The following is a 23,017-nucleotide window of genomic DNA, read 5'->3' as shown; positions in this document are numbered from 1 at the left end:
CATATCTAATTATATACAAAACCACTGAAATGTAGCCACCTCTAGGGTGAAGAACATGCAGGACACCACACAGAGGTAGAAAGCCCTGACTCTCAGCAAAAGTGCTATGAAAACTTCAGTGTCAACAAAAAGCAGAGAGCACCTCTGTTTATAAGTTTCAGAGTAGCAGCCGTGTTAGTCTGTATTCGCAAAAAGAAAAGGAGTACTTGTGGCACCTTAGAGACTAACAAATTTATGTGAGCATAAACTTTCGTGAACTACAGCTCACTTCATCGGCAGCTTATGCTCAAATAAATTTGTTAGTCTCTAAGGTGCCACAAGTACTCCTTTTCTTTCTGTTTATAAGGTTATCTTGAAAACATACCACCACTTCAACATACCATCACAGTAAATCACACTGTCCTCAATTTTGCTAGTTGAGAAAAATCTAAGAGCTAAACATAAGGAAAAAAGAAACACAAACTCATAACAGCCCATGAAAGATAGCTACAGAGACAACCAATTAGCTGGAAGAAGAAACTGAACTGAAAGGCCAGTATTGAGCACCCGTTTATATACAGTGTCTCTACATTTTTCATCAATCAGTGCACAAGCAGGTAGTGTACATTTTTTTCAGTAGCTCCCAAGCCCACACACACACACAACTTAATCCAAAAGTGAAGATCTATGCATCAGACTTAAGAATTAATTTGTTGTCCATTTCATATACTAATACAAAACTGTTAAGTAAGAGTATTAACATTCTTTTACTGCATCTGTGGCCTTTTAAATCCTTGATAGCTTCCTAAAGTCATCTCTCTTCTATATCCTATATAATAAAATGAATAAAAATAAGCAATGACAATGAATATATTTAGAGTGATACAAGAAGTCTGAAGAGTAAAGAGAGAACCCCTTCCCTTGGATATAAACTGTGCAACCTCACAGAACACAAGACGTTAATCCAGCCTAGGATTTCATTCTATTCTTTCAGAGGAAAGAAATCTCAGTTTAAATTGTGCTGTTATAACAACTAGATTAAGCTTTTGAACACACTACTTTTTAAACTTCAGTATTCACTGGCTACTGTTGTTCTATAAATAAGTTAATTAATTAAAGTATAGGATTCCCTTTTTAATGAACTGAACATAATTCCTGTGTTTCAGAGTAACACTTCACATTCAAAAAGATTAAATACAAAAATCAAAAATATGACCACAAATTTAAATAAATGGTTTACAAATGCAGTATGCATTTAAATTAAAGAAAACCTTTTAAGAATCTTTGAGGGTTGTTTTAATTCCTCAGCCATAGCTTCTAATTTTCCACGGTCTATCATTTTCTTTGATTTCTTTGTTTTCTTTCTTTTTGGGAAAATAATGTACTTCATCCCAGCTTTTCGAGCTTTCTCAACAAGAACGATGTCATCATCAGTATCCTCTTCTCTTCTAAAAATAGGTATTCTTTCCATTGGTAAGTCTACCAGTGCTGGTAAAGACTCATCACAGCTTTTAGTCAATAGGTGCTTAGAAGGGGAGCTTTTCTCAATCTCCGTCTCAGTCGCTCGCTCAGATAGCTGTCCCTTCATAACCTTCAACTCTTTCATGCTGGTTTTGAAATTAGCAGAAATCTTTAACACTGTTTTGCCTTTGAAAGCAGACATATCTGGTGCAGAGACTGATCTTTTAATAAAACTTATCTGTTAGAAAAAAGAAAGCTGAATTTATTTGATGTTCATTTGAAACAATATTTTTGTATTACATTTACACAATTTTAGTAGATTGGATTTTAGTATTTAATTTAAAAATAATAAAAAGATACATAATTTCATAGAGGCTATACTATTCAAAACATTTTAAAAATAGTATTTAACCTAAAAAAACCTACATTGTATCCACATTTGTCAACATGTTTTTGAAAGTATGTAAGCCTATGCAGTAATACATCATTATTTGAAGCTGACAGATGTTAATCTTAACAGCAAAGTATTACAAGGAACCAGAGATGAAGATGTAAAATTCATATCTTTTATTCAAGTTTAATTTTATTCAAACCAAAAGATTTATACCAGTGGAGCCGCCATTCATAGAAACGTGTATTGAGGCAGGCATGGAATCAGGACTAGTGAGAGACTGTTTGTCCTAGACACACGGAAAGAGAGACAAGATGAGAGGAATGTGGTTTAATTAGGCCGAAAATTTATTACTTATCTGGGAACTACCTGGTGATAATTTGTACAATGTAGGCCATGATTCCTACCTTAATGATTTCTACGTGGTCGAGTGCTGCCATCAGCCACCCTACCCCTCCACAGCTAGTCTCAGCCCATTGCTGTGACCCCTATCACTGTCCCTTGTATGAGGATTAATAAGCCAGGGAAAGAGGGTTGTCTCCTCATTGTACCAGACATTAGGAGTCCCAAGCCTGTTCCCCAGCTACTTTAGGGAATGTGTTTGTCAAAGATATGGCAATTTCCTGCACTATCCTTGAAAAACCTTACTGAATCAAGTGTATGTATCTTTGGAGTACATTTTATTAATGCAAAGTTCATGTATTATTGTGGGTCTGGATGATCAAAACTATATTGAACAGTGTGGCAGACAAAAATAGTCTATTGGGACATATGAAGTGAATTTTCTGGGAAGTATCTATGGGAGATGAATGCAAATTCCCCACCTCCAATTATGCAAATACCCAGCCTTTTGAAGCTACCCCCTGAGGAGAGGGTATTTGCCTGCTGGTCACCTGTTACATGAGGCCAACATCAAAGATCCATGCTGTATCAAGGAAAGACTGCACTATTCATAGTTGTTCCCATTCTGAGCCAAGGCTGGTATGAACTTGTAACCACAGAAAAACCCCTTTGAAGGACTGGCTCCTATCAGAGTCCCTGTTGCAGTGATCAGCATACACATAGGTTCTTTTGTTGTTTGAATATGTTTTCTCTCTAATGCTTTCACTTTAAGATTAAATGTGCTTGCTTAGAAAGAGCTGTGGTAATTTGTAACTGCTGGCAATTACAGCAGTTCATAACCTTTGGAAAGAAAACAAAGCACAGACCCTACTCTGGTAAGGCAATCTGGCTTGCTGGGTATATCAGAGTATAGGCAGGGAACTATACAGCCTGGAAAAACCCCAGTCAGGAGGAAGAGAGGTGATGGCTGAAGAGCCGGGAGAGTAGAGTGGGTGTGCTCAAGTGACCACAGAGGGTGAATACAAGTGCAGTTGTCATAAACTGTGACATCCTTCCCCTAAATCCACTTCCAATTCTGATTTATCAGGAAACTGGATGCTCTTTGAGATGAGTACCTGCACTGGACACCTTATACCTGCTAAGTTGTATAAAACTTGACCCATACCTCCAGGCTTACCCTGTTAGGTCTCTGAGTTGCTCTGGGGAAGATGAAAAATCCCACCCCATTCTAGCAACTCTGGCCGTGAGAGAAAAATCCCTTTCCTGTCCTCAAAAAGGTGAAGAACACAATGCTCACAGCAGACCAAAAACCCATTCCTCTGCTAATCCCAGGGATGGGAGGGTGGGGAGCTGCTAACTGGGCATAGGAGGGGGCTCAGACTGGAGGGACAAGGTTTATATACCCTCCACTAGATGTGCAGAAGACAATGGCTTATCTTAGCCCCACTGGCCTGCCCACCATCTGCTCGGGCCCACCTCGACCAGGTCCTGCAAGAGGGCACGCCCTGCCCACCCTCCACCCCAGGCCCTCCGGACCTTTTCATCGGGCTCCTTCCCCGTGGACACAACCGGCCCCCCTGCCCCTTCACTGTGAGCCGGCTGCATGATTTGCAGCTGGTTCATTTCCAGACCGCACCAAGGAAACATCTGTACACGCTCGTGCTCCACACCCTTCACTTCCTCACCCTTGTGTCCCGCCCTGACACAAAGTGGCGGGACCTCCTGCCACCTTTAAAGGGTGAGGAACCCTGGTGGGCCAGCCTATACTCTACCCTGGTCCCGAGGCTCGCCGGGGATATCAGTTGGCGGCTCCTTCATGGGGCCGTGATCACGGGCATGTATTTGGCACGGTTTACCCCTGTCCCAGACACCTGCCCCTTCTGCAGCGCGAGGGAGACCCTGGCACATGTTTACTTGGAGTGCGCCAGGTTGCAGCCCCTATTCCAGCTCCTCACAAATATTTTGTTACATTTCTGGCTACACTTTTCCCCTCACCTCCCTATCTATGCACTCCCTATCCGTGGCCCCACAAAGCAATGGGACCTCCTGGTCAACCTCCTCCTGGTTCTGGCTAAAATGGCCATCTATAAAACCAAGGAGAGGAGGTTGGCCAATGGAAACTCCTGTGACTGTGGGGCCTATTTCCGATCCTCCGTCCGTTCACGTGTCCAGGCAGAGTTCCTCTGGGCAGCATCCACTAACTCCCTTGACGCCTTCGAGGAGCAGTGGGCACTGTCTGGGGTTCTCTTCTCGGTGTCCCCATCAGGTTCCCTTTGTTTGACCCTTTGACCGCACTCCTGTTCCTTTTATTTTGTTAGTTGTCCCCCGAAATCGCTTGGCTTCCAGGTCCTGTGGATCCCCCCCTTAGGCTGGGGGGAGACCCTTTAGCAGTGAGCGGGCTTCCACCCGTCCACTTCCTGGATCCCAATAGGATCTGAGGTGATGCCTTCTCCCCCCCCCCCACACACACACATCTGGAGGGGGGTACCCCTTAAGGAGCTACTACCCTTTCTTCCCCACCAGTCCAGACAAAGTCTCCCCACCTTGAGGTTGCAGGGATTGCAATTTGTGCTACAGGGAATCAGAGTCAAAGTTTGAGGGGAACGGTACACTGCTATACTTTGTGTAAACAGAAAAACCACAACCTGATTACATCCAGGATACAGACCAGCTATTGCATGCTGGTGTTTAAATTGAATAATTATAAATCAGATACAATTTGCAGTGATAAAAGTATGCTTTGCCATAAGTTTTTACACTGTTAATTCCAATTCACTGGTCTATTTTAAAAATGTACACAGACTGCTGAGTAGCCCTGCCATGCAGACTGACCTGGGGCCAGGTACCCCAGCTTTCCAGTGTCCGCAGCTCAAGCGCAGCCCTGCTATGCCAGAGCTTCAAGGGGTTCAAGGCTTCCTGCTGCTAAGCTGGGAGCCTGGCAGTCCAGGAAACCTGACTCAGGCATGGGCTCTCAGGATTTCCAGGGCTCCCAGCTCCTCAGCAAGGAGCCTGGAAGCCCTGATTCTAACTGGGGCTCAGTTCCTGGTTCTATGGCTGGAAGCTGGGAAGCCCTGAGAACCCCAATCTCGTGGGCCAGACCTAGCAGTCAGAACTAGATTCTGCAGTCACGAGATAGCAGTGAAGAGTCAGCTGGGTCAGGATATTGGGAAGTAAGAAGCAGGAGACAAACTGGAGATCAGAACCACGAGTCAGGAACCAGAGTCAGACCAGGTCAGAATACCAGAGTGTCAGAGGCAGAAGCGAAACTGGAAGTCAAGAACCACAAGTCATATGCCAAGAATCAAACCTGGTCAGGATGCCAGAAAAATCAAGCTGGGGAAGTGGGCAGCAGAGTGGAGCCCAATTGTTCAGACAGCTTCCTGTTCCTGCTTCTGACTTAAGTAAGGCCAGTGGGCCAATCAGCCCCTCTGGCACTCTGCCAGCTGGACCTCAGGGATGGAGCCTCACACTGGGGCTGGGCTTTGTGGGTCCCAGGTAAGGAATTGTCAGCAGGATGCTAGGTAGAGGGTTGAAGTATGCCTGCTCCCATGAGCCCTGTGGGCCTGGATTCAAGATTCACAGGTCATATCACCACCCCTTCCTCCAAGGGTACTCTCCAGGAGACATGGGTTCAGGTTTCTCGGGGTGGCTCCCATGGAAGGCCCAAACCAGGATGGGAGTATGAATGTTTTCAGCTGGCTCCGAAGTACATTGTTCTGAGCCGTAACCCTCTCAATCAGTTAAGTACCATAATTTGCCCCACTTGATCTTAGAGTTGAGAACTTAATGAACAATGTATTCCTCCTGACCCTGTACTTTCACCGGTAGGAGCAATGATTGGGTTCTTTGGAGTGTATGGTTTTAGAAGCAAGACATGGAACATGGGGTGAACTCTGAGGGATCAAGGGAGCTGGAGCTCGAAGGTGACTGGGTTGATTTGTCACCATATCCAGTACGAGCCAAGGAATCGGTGGCCTAGTGTCTGAGAGGATCTGTCCATGCAGGTGTGTTCTGTAGAAAGCCAGACCTTTTGTCCTACAGATCATGCAGGGCTCTGTTATCTACTCTTGTCCACATGCTTTTTGTAGTCTTCCTTCACCTTTTCAAGGTGTCCCATCACTTCATCTTGTATGCAATACATGTATTGTACTAGGTCCAATGCAGAGTTGGCGGAAGATGTGGGTAGCTATGGTGACATCAGGGGTGGTACCCACAGTTGATAAAGAAGGAGCTGTGGCCTGTGGATGCATGTTCTGCATTACTGTACAAGTACTCAGCACAGGGAAACAGTGAAGACCAGTTATCGTGGTAATGGTTGATGTGGCATCATAAGTATCATTTGAGGATCCGGTTGATTCTTTCTGTTTGGCTGTTAGACTGAAGATGGTAGGCAGAGGACAGGTGCACATGGACTCATGTTTAATGAAGGGCTTCATGTCAGAAGCAGGCAGTAAACTGTGGTCCCAAGTCGGAAGTGATGTGATACTAGAGACCATGAAGGCAGACTACATAGTTTATGCAGAGTCAGGTGGTTTCACCCAGAGAGGGTAAACCCATGCAAAGAATCATAGAATAGAACATCAGGGTTGGAAGGGACCTCAGGAGGTCTACTAGTCCAACCCCCTGCTCAAAGCAGGACCAATCCCAATTTTTGCCCCAGATCCCTAAATGGCGCCCCCAAGGATTGAACTCACAAACCAATGAAGTGAGCCCTCTTAGAAAAGCAATCTATCACTATCAGAATGGTCGTGAAACCACTGGATTCTAGTAGCTGCACCACGAAGTCTAAGGAAATGTCCCTCCAGGGCCAAGATGAGGTATCCAGAGGTTAGAGGAGACCACACAGTTTCTGGCATGGAATCTTGGTGTGGACGCACACCTGGCAGGAAGCTATAAAGCTCTCTATCGTGGGGTGCATTCAGGGCCACCAGAAGAAACAGGACATTAATCGTAAGGTTTTATATCACCCTAAACTGTCCTGCCAGGGTGGAGGCATGGCACAGTTGAAGAACCACCACTCTTGCAGGTCCTGGGGGAACATAGATGCAGTCACTTTTAAATGTGATCCCCTCCTGGGTGTCATGTGTTCTCAGTTGATAATGGCTATCTGATGGGGTGAAATTTCAGAGACAGACAAAGTGGATGAGTACAAACAGGTTCTGGCAGCAACTCGCATTGAGGAAATTATGGGACTTGATTATGTTGGCTGGTTCTGGACTGGGGCCCTCCTGAGTCACAGCCACATCTTCAGGACAAAGTGTTGGCCTTGCCATTTCAAGTTCCCGGCTGGTACGTCACGATAAAGTTGAACAAGGAGAAAAATAGGGCCTACAAGAGCTGTTGTTGGTTTAGGGCCTTGGCCCTGGCACAGGTACTTCAGGTTCTTATGATCAGTAAACACTTGGATCCGAAGACAGACCCCCTCCAAGTAGTATCCTCAGTCTTCAAAGGCGGTCTTAATTGCCAGGAGCTGCTTCTCCAAGATTTTATAGTTTCTCTCTGCAGGGGTAAGCTTCCTCAAACAGTAGGAGATGGGGTGCAGTATTTTTTCAGGTCCATGCCTTTGGGAGAGGACTGCCCCGATTGCCATACTAGAAATGGCTTCCACAATCAAAGCTTGTATCATGTCTGGGAGGGCCAATACAGGAGCAGTGGTGATGGCAAGCTTCAACTGTTCAAATCCATGCTGGGCCTCTAACAAACAATGGAACCAGGCATTTTTCCAGAGTAGGACAGTGAGGGGCTTGGCATGTTTTGAAAAATTCAAAATGAATCTCGACTAAAAGTTCACAAAGCCTGAAAAATATTACAGGTCATGCACACATCAGGGGGCTAACCAGTCGCAGATAGCCTGGACCTTGCACGTATCCATCTTGATTCCTTCTGGAGACAGGATGAAACCCAGGAATTCAGAAGAAATCTGATCCAATATGCACTTGTCAAGTTTAGCATAGAGTCTGTGTTGTTGTAGTCTCTCTAGGACTGTACAGACATAAGTGGTGTGTTGGTCCAGATCATCCGAGATCAATATATTATCTAAATATACTATCACAATCTGGTCCAGTAGGTCTTGTAGCACATTGTAAATGAAGTGCTGGAACATTGCTGGGGCACTAGTCAGTCCAAATGGCATAGCTGAATATTCAACTGGCCATAGCAGGTCTGAAAGGCAGTATTCCATATAGCCCCTTCTCAGATACAGATGAGACTGTAAACTCTCTGGAGATCCAGTATAGTGAATATGCGGGCAGCCTCCACATGGTCCAACAACTCAGGGATCAGGGTAGTGGGTAATGGTTCCAGATTGTTATCGTATTTAGGGCTCAGTAATTGTCCCAACGTGGAGGGAGGCTTTCTGCATTGTTATTCTCAAAGACATAGTTCTGGTGCTTGGGAGGTAAGTTCCATCATTCCCCCAGCAAGTGTTTCAATGGAGGCAACTACACCTACTTGAGCCTACTTGGGTTTGGATACAACATTCACTAGTCCCTGACCATGCTGTCCACCAAATTCTGACAGGAAAATGACCTTCTGCGCTCGCCAGTGAATAAGGTGCAGCCAGGAGATGCCAAGGATCTGGGAAAATGCAGGGAATTGCATTATTTTTCTGTGTCCCTCAATAATGGTCTCCATTGGGAGAGTATCTTCCACAACTAGACCTGAAGACAGTTTCATCAAGAGTTTCAATCATGTCAGGCATGGCCTTGTGCAGCAGGAATCTGTAGGGCCCAAGCTGTAGCTGCATCCATTAAATTGTCTGCTGCTCCAAAATTGATGAGGGCCTGTTCGAGGGACATCTGTTGTGGGTCCCCCAGGATGTGCAGGTGGACAGGCACTGCAAATGAGAAGCCCCTGGATAGGGCTCAGGGTGTGTGTCAGTAAGGGACTAGGATATGGGGAAGTTCTCTTCTCTAAAGGCCCAAGCTGGTTCCCACCACCATGCCTGGACCAGCTTGTTTCCCATGCTCCTCGGCATTCATACTGCCCAGGCTGAGATAGGGTGGCCAGGTTCACCATAGTAGAAGCACAGATGGCATTGACGAAGCTGTTCCTTTTCTTCAGCTGTAAATCACTGATGAGCCAGACTGGTTTCGCGGGCGATAGAGAAAGTCACAGTTCACAGATAGGAGGGCTGTAGGAAACGTCTTTTCTCCTCATTTTGTTCTTGCAACCAATTATCTGTGTGGATGGTAAGGTCCTCAAGGCATCTAAGCCTGTAGGTTTCTCTATGTGGGCCAGTTCATCTTTGATTTCTTCCCACAAGCTCAACTGGAACTAGTACAGCTGCGCTGCTTCATTCCACTCTGTATCTGCTGGGAGGCGGTGGAAGTGCGCCACTTAGGAGGCCACTGTGCTGTGCCTCTGTTGGAGTCCCTCAGGATGGCCTCCGTCATTTGAGCTGGGTCATGGAAGATGGTTGACATCAAATAGAAAAAGCCAACCCAGTTTGACAGCACTGGCATATGGGACTACCAGCTGCAGGGAGGCCCAGTCTAATTCATCTCCTGTCAGCAGGCTGATTACCAAGGCTATCTTGGCCCAGTTAGAGGCATATATTTGGGGATGTATCAGAAACATAAGGCACCATTGGTTCATGAATCCCTGGAACAACCGGGGGTTCCCATCGAACCGTTCAGGCAAGGGTATCGCAAGCCCCTGTTCAGGGCAAGGCACTGCAGGCTGTGTTAGCTGCACAGTATTTTTCATACTGAGCTGCCTCGCTTGCTCCTGCAGCTGCTGGTTGTCTGAGGCCAGCGGCGCAACTTGGGCCTGCAGTTCTTGATGATCTGCCTGAGCAGAGAGGGCCAATTTGAGCAACTCAGGTGCTTCTGGTGGTGCTGCTGGTTTCATCCTTCTTGCTCTTCAGGGTTAGTCTGGTCCAAATAACCTGTCACATCTGGGTCACAGGCAGCCAGACTTAGTGGTCAGAGCCAGAGTCGGCAGTCACAAGACCAGTCAAAAGTCCGCTGGGCCACAATACCAGGAGATCAGAAGTAGGAGACAAACTGGAGATCAGAACCACAAGTTGGGAACCAGAGTCAGGCTGGGTCAGGATACCTTGGCATCAGAGACAGAAGACAAACTGGACATCAGAATCATGAATCAGGAACAAGAGTCAGGCCAGGTCAGGATACCCGAGGGTCAGAGGCTGAAGCAAAACCATAAGCCAGGAACCACAAGTCAGATGCCTGGAGTCAAGCCAAGTCAGGATGCCAGGAAATCAAGCAGGCGGAGCAGTGGCAGGAAGCACAAGGCAGAAAGTCCAGAGCAAGGTGGAGCAGGCCAATCAGCCCCTCTGAGACTCTGCCAATCAAACCTCAGGTTCCAAACCTCACACTGGGGATGAGCTTTATGGGTCCAGGTGAGTGATTGTCAGCAGACAGCTAGATGGAAGGTTGAAAACTGGCTGCTACCATGAACGCTGCAGGCCTGGGTTTGAGAACCATGAGTCGTAACACGCAATACATTTTAGCATTTCAATATTTGGTTTAATTCTGAACAACAAAACCAAATTTTTCAAAATTTCTTGCAAATCAGAAACCCTAAAAAATGTTTCAGAAACAGCAACATATTGTGTTCCCGAAATGAAATAAATTCCCAGGTCCAGCAGTAGTGCAGCAGTGAAACTAACAAGAATGTCAGTTTCAGTAAGCAACTGCTGAGGCTCCTTGCCCCAGTGTTGGGTACCCCAGAGCACCAAGATTCCCAAGCCAGCTTGGGAGTTGACTTCCCAAGGAAGTGGGAAGCCCTACTTCTTGCCAGTTGCTTTCACATTCTCCTCCCCACCATACACACACATCCCTTCCAGGCACCACGTTACATTCCCTGCAATCTATTCACAATCCCTTCCCTGGCAGGAAAGGGTCATCTTAAATAGAGTCCACAAACTGATCTGCCTTAATAAAATATTACCCTTATAATGCTGTTAAGGTCAAAGTCTTGCATAGGTTGCACGATTGGTAAACAAAATATGCATAATTTATTGCTGTCATGCAATTTGACAGGTTGCTAGAAATATTATTTATTTCTATAGTACCTTAAATATGCATGGCACTTTACAGATAGAAAAAAATCCACAATGTTGCTATTCCAATCTGGTTAGAATCTAAGAAGCAAACCTTTACTCACAGATCTTGTCCAACTTATATGTGATTAAGTAGGTAAATACTACTCACATGAATAAAGGCGCTAGCCAATTCCCTCTGAAGTCAACAGGAGACTCTCAATACAGACCTCCAGCTTTCTATTTTGATATTAAAAGTGCAATCCACTTGAAAGAGAACTTTGATTTAATCTCATTTTTTTTAAATTAAGCAGAAAGGAAAACTTTAGAAAAGCAGTTAACTGTAAATATTTCTTATACAGAATTATTATGCTGGAAGTTTTCTCTTTCTTAAAATTTACTGCAGATTGAAACAATCAAGCACCAAAAGGATAAAAACTGGTCTATAAAATCTAAAGGAAAAAATAAATAAAAGTGACTAAATTACAGTACCTTTAATTTTTCAGAAGCATAAAAATCTAGGCAGGAATGGCTTCTTCTTAGTGTGCTTTTTGCCTACAAATAAAATAAAATGAAAATAGGTCTATCATAGTCCATGCCGAGTAAAAGTGGAGTCTTCATTTACTCCATTCTTAATTACACAATTTTCAATAAGAATGATAGTTCTTCCTGACAAATTTTCTGTTTTAGAGCTGGTTTTATGATATGAATTTATGCAAAAACTATGTTAACACAACACTAGGATTACAAAGTTAAAATTAAAACAAAAGCAAGAAAACATTAAGTGACTATGTTACACATATTTCTTATTATCAAATCTTGGTTTTCTTGTTAGACATAGAGCTTAATATAGTTATAGTTATGTTATTCAGTACATACCATAAAATATTACCACAAACAAAAAATTTAGTTAGTTTAATATCTTAGGTTGCATGAGGACACACTCACCTCCCTTAAATCTTGAAAGCATGTAAATAAGAAGCTAAAGGTAAAGTCTCTAACATTCCTTCCTACCTTCACATTACCTACAATGTGGTCAATGACACACTCCAATAGTCTATAGGGTATTCACTTCATCTTCAACAGGTATAAAAAAGCAACTGTATCAAATTCATAATCTAATGCAAAAACTTAATAGTGACCTCATATGTTTTATATTTACAGATTAGCACATCTAACTATCACATAGACCATTCATTTGGAAAATTATTCTGCCTTAATTCTGTTGAGATTGCCATCGCAGTTTTGCACGTGAGCATGAGTTGCATGAAGCTCAGGTATATACTGCTTTTCAGTAGGTATGTTCCAATGAGCTAATGCAATTGTCCCAGCAGCAGCATGTATGCCTGCTGAGCTCCTGGTCAGGCCAGAATGTGCAGTGATGTCATTAAAGGGCTATTCTTCACTTGAAAATTAAATTAAGTTAGAACATGCCTTTCAGGAGCTGTATTAGTTAACCTGATGTTAAATGCTGCTTTGCAGTAGACAGTGAACTCAGGGACAAGGCATGTTTAACATTGTGTCAGCTTGTCATGGTTAAATATATGGTTCCAGTAGTTTACCCACAATCAGCTGACACAATGTTAAACACAGAGATCCTTGACTGCAAAGCCATGCTTAACAGCATGTGAGATAACATGACTCAAAATTGGGTTCTAACACAACCTACCTTTCTAGTGAAGACAAACCTTGGATGATAAACTCCTTTCAGTTACACTTCTTTCCAAAACAACTGTTAATTGCATTACAGAGAATCCTACAGTATCATATAATACTTTTATAGTAGTGTGACAGGGTGAACCAGGACCTTTGAGGCTCCCTGCTGGAGGCCTCTCAGTCCTACCACACCTTGCCCCAGGAAAGGAGCAGTGAAGGTTAGTCCTCCAGGCTGCCTAGAAAGGCTGCAGGGAAGAAGCCAATCAGAACACAGCAGCCTCAGATAAAAGGAGTTGCAGGGGCTAAGCATGGCAGGCAGTTCCTGGCTGGGACCAGAAGGGGGAAAGACAGGGAAACAGTTAACTGACAAAAAGTATCTTTGAGTATAACAGATTTATCCAAAGATTACAAATGTTTTTGGTAAGCCCTTAACTCTTGAAAAGGAAGCAACTGGGAATAATTTAAATTGAAAGCTATCTTACTGAGATACATACATACCACCATATAATTGTAGATGTCAAGATCATCCTCAGACTCTGAGTCTTCTTCATCTTGAAGGTCAGCAGAAAAGTCTTCAGTTACAACACCCTCAATAACATTGCTCTGTAATATTAACATATTTACTATTAATTTTACATTACTATTAAAATTTTAGTCAGCTACAGTAAATATAGCAATATGCCAATTACTAAAGAACATACTATAGCTAATCTAAAGTTTAGGGCTGTCAAGCGATTAAAAAAATAATTAATTACGATTAATTGCACTGTTGAACAACAATAGTATACAATTTATTTAAATATTTTTGGATATTTTCTACATTTAAAATATATTGATTTCAATTACAGCACAGAATACAATGTGTACAGTGCTCACTTTATATTATTTCACTACAAATATTTGCACTGTAATTAAAACAAAATAAATAGTAAAGGAGTACTTGTGGCACCTTAGAGACTAACAAATTTATTTGAGCATAAGCTTTCGTGAGCTACAGCTGACTTCATCAGATGCATTCAGTGGAATAAATTTGTTAGTCTCTAAGGTGCCACAAGTACTCCTTCTCTTTTTGTGAATACAGACTAACACGGCTGCTACTCTGAAACCTGTCAAAATAAATAGTATTTTTCAATTCACCTAATACAAATACTTTAGTGCAATATCTTTATCATGAAAGTTGAACTTACAAATGTAGAATTATGTACAAAAAATAACTTCACTCAAAAATAAAACAATGTAAAAATTTAGAGCCTACAAGTCCACTCAGTCCTACTTCTTGTTCAGCCAGTCACTCAAACAAACAAGTTTGTTTACATTTGCAGGCAGTAATGCTGCCCGCTTCTTGTTTACAATGTCATGTGAAAGCGACAACAGGCGTTCACATGGCACTGTTGTAGCTGGCGTCACAAGATACTTACGTGCCAGATGCACTAAAGATTCATATGTCCTTTCATGCTTCAACCACCATTCCAGAGGGCATATGCCCAGGCCAATGACGAGTTCTGCTCGATAATGATCCAAAGCGGTGCAGACCAATGCATGTTCATTTTCATTATCTGAGACAACTGCCACCAGCAGAAGGTTGATTTTCTTTTTTGGTGGTGCACGTTCTGTAGTTTCCGCATCAGAGTGTTGCTCTTTTAACTCTTCTGAAAGCATGCTCCTCCCTCTCAGATTTTGGAAGGCACTTCAGATTCTTAAACCTTGGGTGGAGTGCTGTAGCTGTCTTTAGAAATTTCACATTGGTACCTTCTTTGTATTTTGTCAAATCTGCAGTGAAAGTGTTCTTAAAATGACCAAGTGCTGGGTCATCACCCGAGTATGCTATAACATGAAATCTATGGCAGAATGCGGATAAAACAGAGCAGGAGACATGCAATTCTCCCCCAAGGAGTTCAGTCACATATTTAATTAACGCTTTTTTTTTAAACGAGCATCATCAGCATGGAAGCATGTCCGGTGGAATGGTGGCCGAAGCATGAAGGGGCATATTAATGTTTAGCATATCTGGCATGTAAATACCTTGCAATGCCAGCTTCAAAAGTTCCATGCGAATGCCTGTTCTCACTTTCAGGTGACATGGTAAACAAGAAGCGGGCAGCATTACCTCCTGCAAATGTAAGCAAACTTGTTTGTCTGAGTGATTGGCTGAACAAGAAGTAGAACTGAGTGGACTTGTAGGCTCTAAAGCTTTACATTGTTTTGTTTTTGAGCGCAGTTATGTAACAAAAAAAAAAATCTACATTTGTAAGTTGTACTTTCATGATAAAGAGATTGCACTACAGTACTTGTATGAAGTGAATTGAAAAATACTATTTATTTTGTTTATCATTTTTACAGTGCAAATATTTATAATAAAAAATCATATAAAGTGAGCACTGTACACTTTGTATTCTGTATTGTAACTGAAATCAATATATTTGAAAATGTAGAAAGATGGATTTCTGATGGAATTCCAAATGTAGAAAGATGGATTTCTAGATGATTTCCAGAAGATGATTTCCAGTTTTAGTTAATCACATGAGTTAACTGCGATTAATCGACAGCCCTACTAAAGTTTTTAAAGAATTGCTATTTAGTTCACATTTAAGATGTGCAGACACTGCAGGCAGATTCTCTGTTATGGTCAAAATCTATTTGGTGTGACAGCAAGTGAAGCTACCACCAAGCTGGCTGGTGCTCCCTGATTCTCTAAACAGCTCCTCCATGGGCCTTGGTAATTTATGCCACAGGCAATGGTCCTCAACGCACTAACAGTTAGGGATAGGCAGAGCACAGCTCACTCTGGCTGTACCCCCTCATGATGAGACTGAGAGGGACTGGCATAGGAGCTAACAATCCCAGGTCTGTTCCTGCTGTAGACTCCCCTATGCATAAGAAAGAATGCCTCTTTTTACTGCATCTCTTGCACTGGATATTGTATATGGATTGCTGGCTTCTCTATAGCCACTGGTCCCAGCAAAGGTGCAGAGTAATGACTTTGAGTGCCAGCACCAGGCACTAGATATGCCCATTAGCTTGGATGGCATGTCGGCTGTCAAACATGTTTGCATTACGAAGATTTTATTGCACAACAACATTACAAAGTTTAAAAACACACTGACATTTTCTAAAATTGTTTTCTCTGTCTAAAATGCTGGGGAGAGGGGAGGAGGGGTTATCACATTTTAATAGGAACCAGTGATAGGATTCTGTACAAGCGACTTCATGTAAAGTAGCTTTATAAGTTTTATTAAAAGAAAAAACACACATTGAAAAACAACGTACTAGCATATAAAAGCATTAAGTGGTAAAGGTCGTATATATTACAATGTAATTAAAATAAACACTATACCATATCAAAGGTGGCCACTATAACATATAGCATAATTACTACTGGAAATTCTATTATTCCAGAGACTGAACTTAAAACCACAGCAAATTATGCAATACATACTATAACAACAGATCATACATAGTATCATCTATAGATATTAATACAGAAACTCTAATACAAATAGTAGTATAAATAACTACAATTAGAGTGGTATATATCTTCAAAAGGTAACAATACACAGAAAACATTTAAAATATTTACCTCATACGTAGGAAATAAGGTTTCCTTCATGAAAGATAGTGGAGCAGAAAATTTTGGTGGAGCTGGAGCCCAAAACATTTTTAGAGTTCCTGGATAAACAGAAACCTTCAAAACCAACAAACTACAGTTAGCTACTAAAACCAAGCTAAACATTAAATGTCTTTATATTATTATTATCTGAATATAACTGTTTGGTGAAAAAATGCCAAAGTCCACTTAATATGCTTTTGAGGAAAGCTGCAACCAGAATAATGAAATTTCAAGAGATGAAACACACTTCTACGCCAAAATAAACTATTCAGTGTAGCTCTCTAAAATTTTTAATTAATTGTTAATTGGCATTTCTCAACCTAATGCTGGCATTGGCTATCATGCAGAAAAGTGAGGTCATTTTTGGCACTAGCAACGTGAAGGAACTACAAGTTTCTAACCTGTTTTACTAATCATTTAACAATTAAAAGAAACCCTAATACTTAAAACAAATATTTTCAATTGTAAATATTAAAAGTTTTCCTTCTTATTGCTAAATCAATACTAAAGCAGATAAGAAACCGACTAGCAGATTCTCATGTCTCACACACTGCCATTGTTACAAATGATATAACTTTTCAGAAGATGGCAGGTTCCAGCATTTGGTTCAGACATGATCACTCTACTTAAAAACTTAGCTTTATAAAACTTTAAAGTAGGGCTGTCGATTAATCGCAGTTAACTCACGCAATTAACTCAAAAAAATTAATTGTGATTAAAAAAATTAATCACAATTAATTGCACTGTTAAACAATACCAATTGAAATGTATTAAATATTTTGGATGTTTTTCTACATTTTCAAATATATTGATTTCTATTACAGCACAGAATACAACATGTACAGTGCTCACTTTATATTATTTTTATTATAAATATTTGCACTGTAAAAATGATAAAAGAAATAGTATTTTTCAATTCACCTGTCAAGGTTCCTCCCCCACTCTGAAGTCTAGGGTACAGATGTGGGGACCTGCATGAAAAACCTCCTAAGCTTATCTTTACCAGCTTAGGTCAAAACTTCCCCAAGGTACAAAATATTCCACCCTTTTGTCCTTGGATTGGCCGCTACCACCACCAAACAAATACTGGTTACTGGGGAAGAGCTGTTTGGACACGTCTTTCCCCCCAAAATACTTCCCAAAACCTTGCACCCCACTTCCTGGACAAGGTTTGGTAAAAAGCCTCACCAATTTGCCTAGGTGACTACAGACCCAGACCCTTGGATCTTAAGAACAATGAACAATCCTCCCAACACTTGCACCCCCCCTTTCCAGGGAAATGTTGGATAAAAAGCCTCACCAATTTGCATAGGTGACCACAGACCCAAACCCTTGGATCTGAGAACAATGAAAAAGCATTCAGTTTTCTTACAAAAAGACTTTTAATAGAAATAGAAGTAAATAGAAATAAAAAAAAATCCCCCCTGTAAAGTCAGGATGGTAGATACCTTACAGGGTAATTAGATTCAAAACATAGAGAACCCCTCTAGGCAAAAACCTTAAGTTACAAAAAAGATACACAGACAGAAATAGTTATTCTATTCAGCACAATTCTTTTCTCAGCCATTTAAAGAAATCATAATCTAACACGTACCTAGCTAGATTACTTACTAAAAGTTCTAAGGCTTCATTCCTGGTCTATCCCCGGCAAAGACAGAATATAGACAGACACACATACCCTTTGTTTCTCTCCCTCCTACCAGCTTTTGAAAGTATCTTGTCTCCTCATTGGTCATTTTGGTCAGGTGCCAGCGACGTTACCTTTAGCTTCTTAACCCTTTACAGGTGAGAGGAGATTTCCTCTGGCCAGGAGGGATTTTAAAGGGGTTTACCCTTCCCTTTATATTTATGACATCACCTCATACAAGTACTGAAGTGCAATCTCTATTGTGAAAGTGTAACTTACAAATGTAGATTTTTTTTGTTACATAACTGCACTCAAAACCAAAACAATGTAAAACTTTAGTGCCTATACATCTACTCAGTTCTACTTCTTGTTCAGTCAATCGCTAAGACAAGCAAGTTTGTTTACATTTACGGGAGATGCTGCTGCCTGCTTCTTATTTACGTTACCTGAAAGCGAGAACAGGCGTTTGCATTACACTTCTGTAGCCAGCGTTGCAAGGTATTTACATGCCAGATATGCTAAACGTTCATATGCTCCTTCATGCTTCAACCACCATTCTGGAAGACATGCTTCCATTCTGATGATGCTCATTAAAAAAACAGCGCATTAATTAAATTTGTGACTGAACTCCTTGAGGGAGAATTGTATGTCTCCTGTTCTGTTTTACCCACATTCTGCCATATATTTCATGTTATAGTATTCTCAGAGGATGACCCAGCACATGTTCGCTTTAAGAACACTTTCACAGCAAATTTGACAAAACGCAAAGAAGGTATCAATGTGAGATTTCTAGAAATAGCTACAGCACTCCACTCAAGGTTTAAGAATCTGAAGTGCCTTCAAAATCTGAGCGGGGTGAGGTGTGGAGCATGCTTTCAGAAGTCTTAAAAGAGCAACATTCTGATGTGGAAACTACAGAATCCGAACCACCAAAAAAGAAAATCAACCTTCTGCTGGTGGCATCTGACTCAGATGATGAAAATGAATACGTGTTGGTCCGCTCTGCTTTCGTTATCGAGCACAACCCGTCATCAGCATGGGCACACATCCTCTAGCATGGTGGTTGAACCATGAAGGGACATATGAATCTTTAGTGCATCTGGCACATAAGTATCTTGCAACGCCGGTTACAACAGTGCCCTGCGAACGCCTGTTCTCACTTTCAGGTGATATTGTAAACAAGAAGCGGGCAGCATTATCTCCTGCAAATGTAACCAAATTTCAGCGATTGGCTGAAGCAGGACTGGGTAGATTTGTAGGCTCTAAAGTTTTACATTGTTTTATTTTTGAATGCAGTTTTTTTTTCCTATATAATTCTACATTTGTAAGTTCAACTTTCACGATAAAGATATTGCACTAAAGTACTTGTATTAGGTAAATTAAATATACTATTTCTTTTGTTTTTTACAGTGCAAATATTTGTAATCACAAATAAATATAAAGTGAGCACTGTACACTTTGTATTCTGTGTTGTAACTGAAATCAATATGTTTGAAAATGTAGAAAACATCCAAAAATTTAAATAAATGGTATTCTATTATTAACAGTGCAATTAATCATGCGATTAATCGAGATTAATTTTTTAATCGCTTGACAGCCCTACTTTAAAACAAACATTTTGGTTTATCTATGGCCTCAAATATTTCTTACCATCTTAAATATTTGTTGTTCAGTGCAACCAAAACCAGTGCAGTTTCCCTTTAAATAATAAGTTGCCAAATTTAAAACAGATATAAGAAATACTTTTTAGCAAAATGCACACACAGCATGTGGAATTCATTGCCTCATGATATAATTGAGGCCAACAGCTTAGGAGGATTAAAAAAAAAGTTTCGAAAAATGTATGGATAACAATAATATCCAGAGTTATGTTAGGATATTATATTTTTTAAATTAAGTGTTGGATGGGATATAAGCCCTCACACTTCAGAGCACAAGCCAACCTCTAATTATTGGGGGTTAAGAGGAAGCCTCTTTAGGAACCAGCTGTTCTTGCTCCTTCCTATGAAGCATCTGGTACTAGCCACTGACTGCAACAGAATGCTGGGACCACGTCTGATCGAGTAGGGAAATTCCTATGTTCCCATGTAATAATATTTCATATAAAGAACTGGGGATGAGGGTGATTTATTACAGCATATAAAAGACTTCATATTACAACATATAAATGACACATAAAATGTGTCATTAGTGTGTGTCATTGAATTCCTGAGTGACACACACTAACAAAATGATTTCGGAATTTGTTTTCAGGCTCTGTGTAATTATTTGTAAAACTGCACAAACAGTGTACATTTTTATCAAAATTAGTTCTTACTTTCTCTCCTAACAGTTCCAGTCGTGGCTTTTCAATATAATAGGCAGCTATTTTTTGCCATTCTGTTAGACTTTTTGATGTATGTGGAGGCAAAACATTAATTCCATCTTTCTGATTATCCTGATATAGTTCTGAAACAGGAACTCCATCATAACAAATTCTAAAGTGGAATAAAACATGAATAAACTACTCAAATATCAGTTACTTGAAATACTAAAAAAAATAATGTAATGTTACTTAATTCAAATTTTAAATTAGTTTCCCTTGTGACTAAACCAAAGGTGAAGGAATAAATAAAATAAATAAAATTACTCAAGTTCTTTCCTTAGAAGGGGAGATGTCAGGAATAAAATGGTTACCTGCCTTTGGGTAACTGGTGTTCTTCAAGATGTGTTGCATATGTCCATTCTACTGTAGGTGCGTGTCCACTGTATGCACAGTTGTCGGAGAACTTTTTTCCTCAGTGGTATCTGTTGGGGCGGCTTGAACTCCCTCTGTTGCATACACTATTGCATGCTGGTATAAGAGAACGGAGCTCCCCCTAACTCCCCTCAGTTCCTTCGTACTAGGTGATTTTGATAGAGAGGGGAAGGAGGGCAAGTCGTGGAATGGACATGTGCAAAACATCTCGAGGAGCAACAGTTACAGAAAGGTAGGTAACAGTTTTTATTTCTTTGAGTCCTTGCACATGTCCATTCCACTGTAGGTGACTCACAAGCAGACAAACATAGAGGTGAACTCGGAGTCTACCTGAAAAGTGATTGAAGGACAACCTATTAAAAATTGGTATTGTCCCTGGACTGATGGGAAATGGCATAATGAGAAGCAAAAGTGTAAACTGATTACCAAGTTTCTGATTTACAAATAGCTATGATCAGCACTTGTGTCAAGAAAGCCACTGGAGTTGCCTATGTTTTAGTAGAATGCATCAATACTCCAGCAACTGGTAGCATAAACAAATGCACAAAGAGATCCAGGATGAGATTCTCTAAGTGAAAACTTAACCATGTCCATAACCGTAATGAACAGCTGCGTGGAGATTCTAAAGAACTTAGTACTCTCCAGATAAAAAGCTTAAGCCCTTCTCACATCGAACAAATGAAGTCTTTCCTCATCTCTATGCACATGGGGTATCGGGAAGAATGTAGGCAAAAAGACTGCCTGGTTAGCATGAAAATTAAAGACTACCTTGATGACAAATTTTGGGTGAGGGCAGAGATAAATTTTATCCTTATGGAAAACTGGATAGGGAAGCTCTGACACTAGAGCTCTCAACTTGCCCACCCTTCTGGCTGAGATAATGGCAAGTAAAAATGCTACCTTCATAGAGAGCAAGTTTCAAGGGGTTCAAATGGCAGTCCCATTAACTTTGCTAGAACCAAGTTCAGATTCCAAGGAGGGATAGGATCTTCGGCATATGGGTACAATCTGATCAAACTCTTTAGGAATTTGGTAACAATGGGTTGAAGAAAAAGGATTTATTATCCACCAAAATGTGGAAGGCTGAGAAAGATGCCAGATGTACTAATACAGAGCTAATCTCCAAACTCTGATGTTTTAGGTATAGAAGACAGTCCAGTACAAGATTCCGGGGTGCATGCTCTGGGGATATGCCTTTCTGACAGGATGAAATGGAGAAGCACTTCCATTTACTACGGTACATGCCCCTAGTTGAGGGTTTTCTGCTATTCAGAAGCACTTCAGGGACTTCCTTAGAACAGGATTCTCCAAAGCATTAGCAATGAAGCATCCATTCTGTCAGATGGAGGGCTTCTAGGCTGGGATGGAGCAGGCAGCCGCGGTCCTGCAAAATCACATCTAGATCCAATGGGAGAGACAGGGGCTTGACTGACAAGGTCAGTAGGGTCAAGAACCAGTATTGTCGAGGTCACACTGGTGCTATAGGGATGAGATGAGCATGGTCTTGTTTGACTTTGAACAAAACTCTGGACAGCAAGGGAATCAGAAGGAAGGCATACAGGAGGGGGTCCTTCTAGGATAACAGAAAACACGTCAACTAGACTGGTCTGATACCTCCCCGGAACAAAACCAATGGTATTTTCGGTTAGACTTTGCTGTGAACAGGTCCATGTTACTAGTCCCCCAGAGCTGGAAGATGGATCTGGTGATATCAGGGCATAAAGACCACTCATGGTGATCAGAGAAGTCCTGCTCAATCAATCTATTAATGTATTCTGCTTCCCTGGAAGGTAAGCAGCCCAGAGATTAACTGAATTGGTCATACAAGAGTCCCAGAAGCAAACTGCCTCCCGGCATTGCCTCCTGGGTTGACTGCGCTTCTTCCTGTCTGTTTACGTAAATCATAATCGCAGAGTTGTCTGTTAGAATTAACAAATTCTTTCCATCTATATGTCAGAAGAAAGCTGAGCAGGCTAGTCGCAAAGCTCTTAACTCCCTGACACTTATATGAGCAATCAGATCCCAAGACAACCAGAGACCTTGAGTCTGCAGGGACCCCATGTGGGCCCTGCAACCCAGGGCTGATGCATTTGTGACTAAAGTGTGGGCTCGTAGCAGAGGGATAAAAGGGACCTCCACACAGACTTTCAGAGGGTCCATCCACCAATGCAGAGACAACAAAACTGACATTGGTACATGAACCATCTAGTTCA

At 41.5% G+C, this 23,017-nt stretch overlaps 1 protein-coding gene across 1 annotated transcript in view; it reads right to left on the bottom strand.

The window, feature by feature from the left end:
* TTC6 (tetratricopeptide repeat domain 6) overlaps positions 1-23,017 on the bottom strand; it is a 126,978-nt gene that overhangs the window by 67,140 nt on the left and 36,821 nt on the right. The window contains exons 7-11 of the mRNA XM_074955883.1: positions 20,385-20,544; positions 16,411-16,515; positions 13,332-13,436; positions 11,670-11,732; positions 1,251-1,678 (exon numbers count right to left, since the gene is read on the bottom strand). Of these exons, the coding sequence (XP_074811984.1) occupies positions 1,251-1,678; positions 11,670-11,732; positions 13,332-13,436; positions 16,411-16,515; positions 20,385-20,544 (861 nt within the window). The remainder of the gene's footprint in view (positions 1-1,250; positions 1,679-11,669; positions 11,733-13,331; positions 13,437-16,410; positions 16,516-20,384; positions 20,545-23,017) is intronic.

Source organism: Natator depressus, chromosome 6 (genome assembly GCF_965152275.1).
Source record: "Natator depressus isolate rNatDep1 chromosome 6, rNatDep2.hap1, whole genome shotgun sequence".
NCBI classification, from domain to species: Eukaryota; Metazoa; Chordata; order Testudines; family Cheloniidae; genus Natator; species Natator depressus.
Note: the sequence above shows the minus strand (reverse complement) of the source record. Positions and strands in the feature narration are given on the sequence as shown.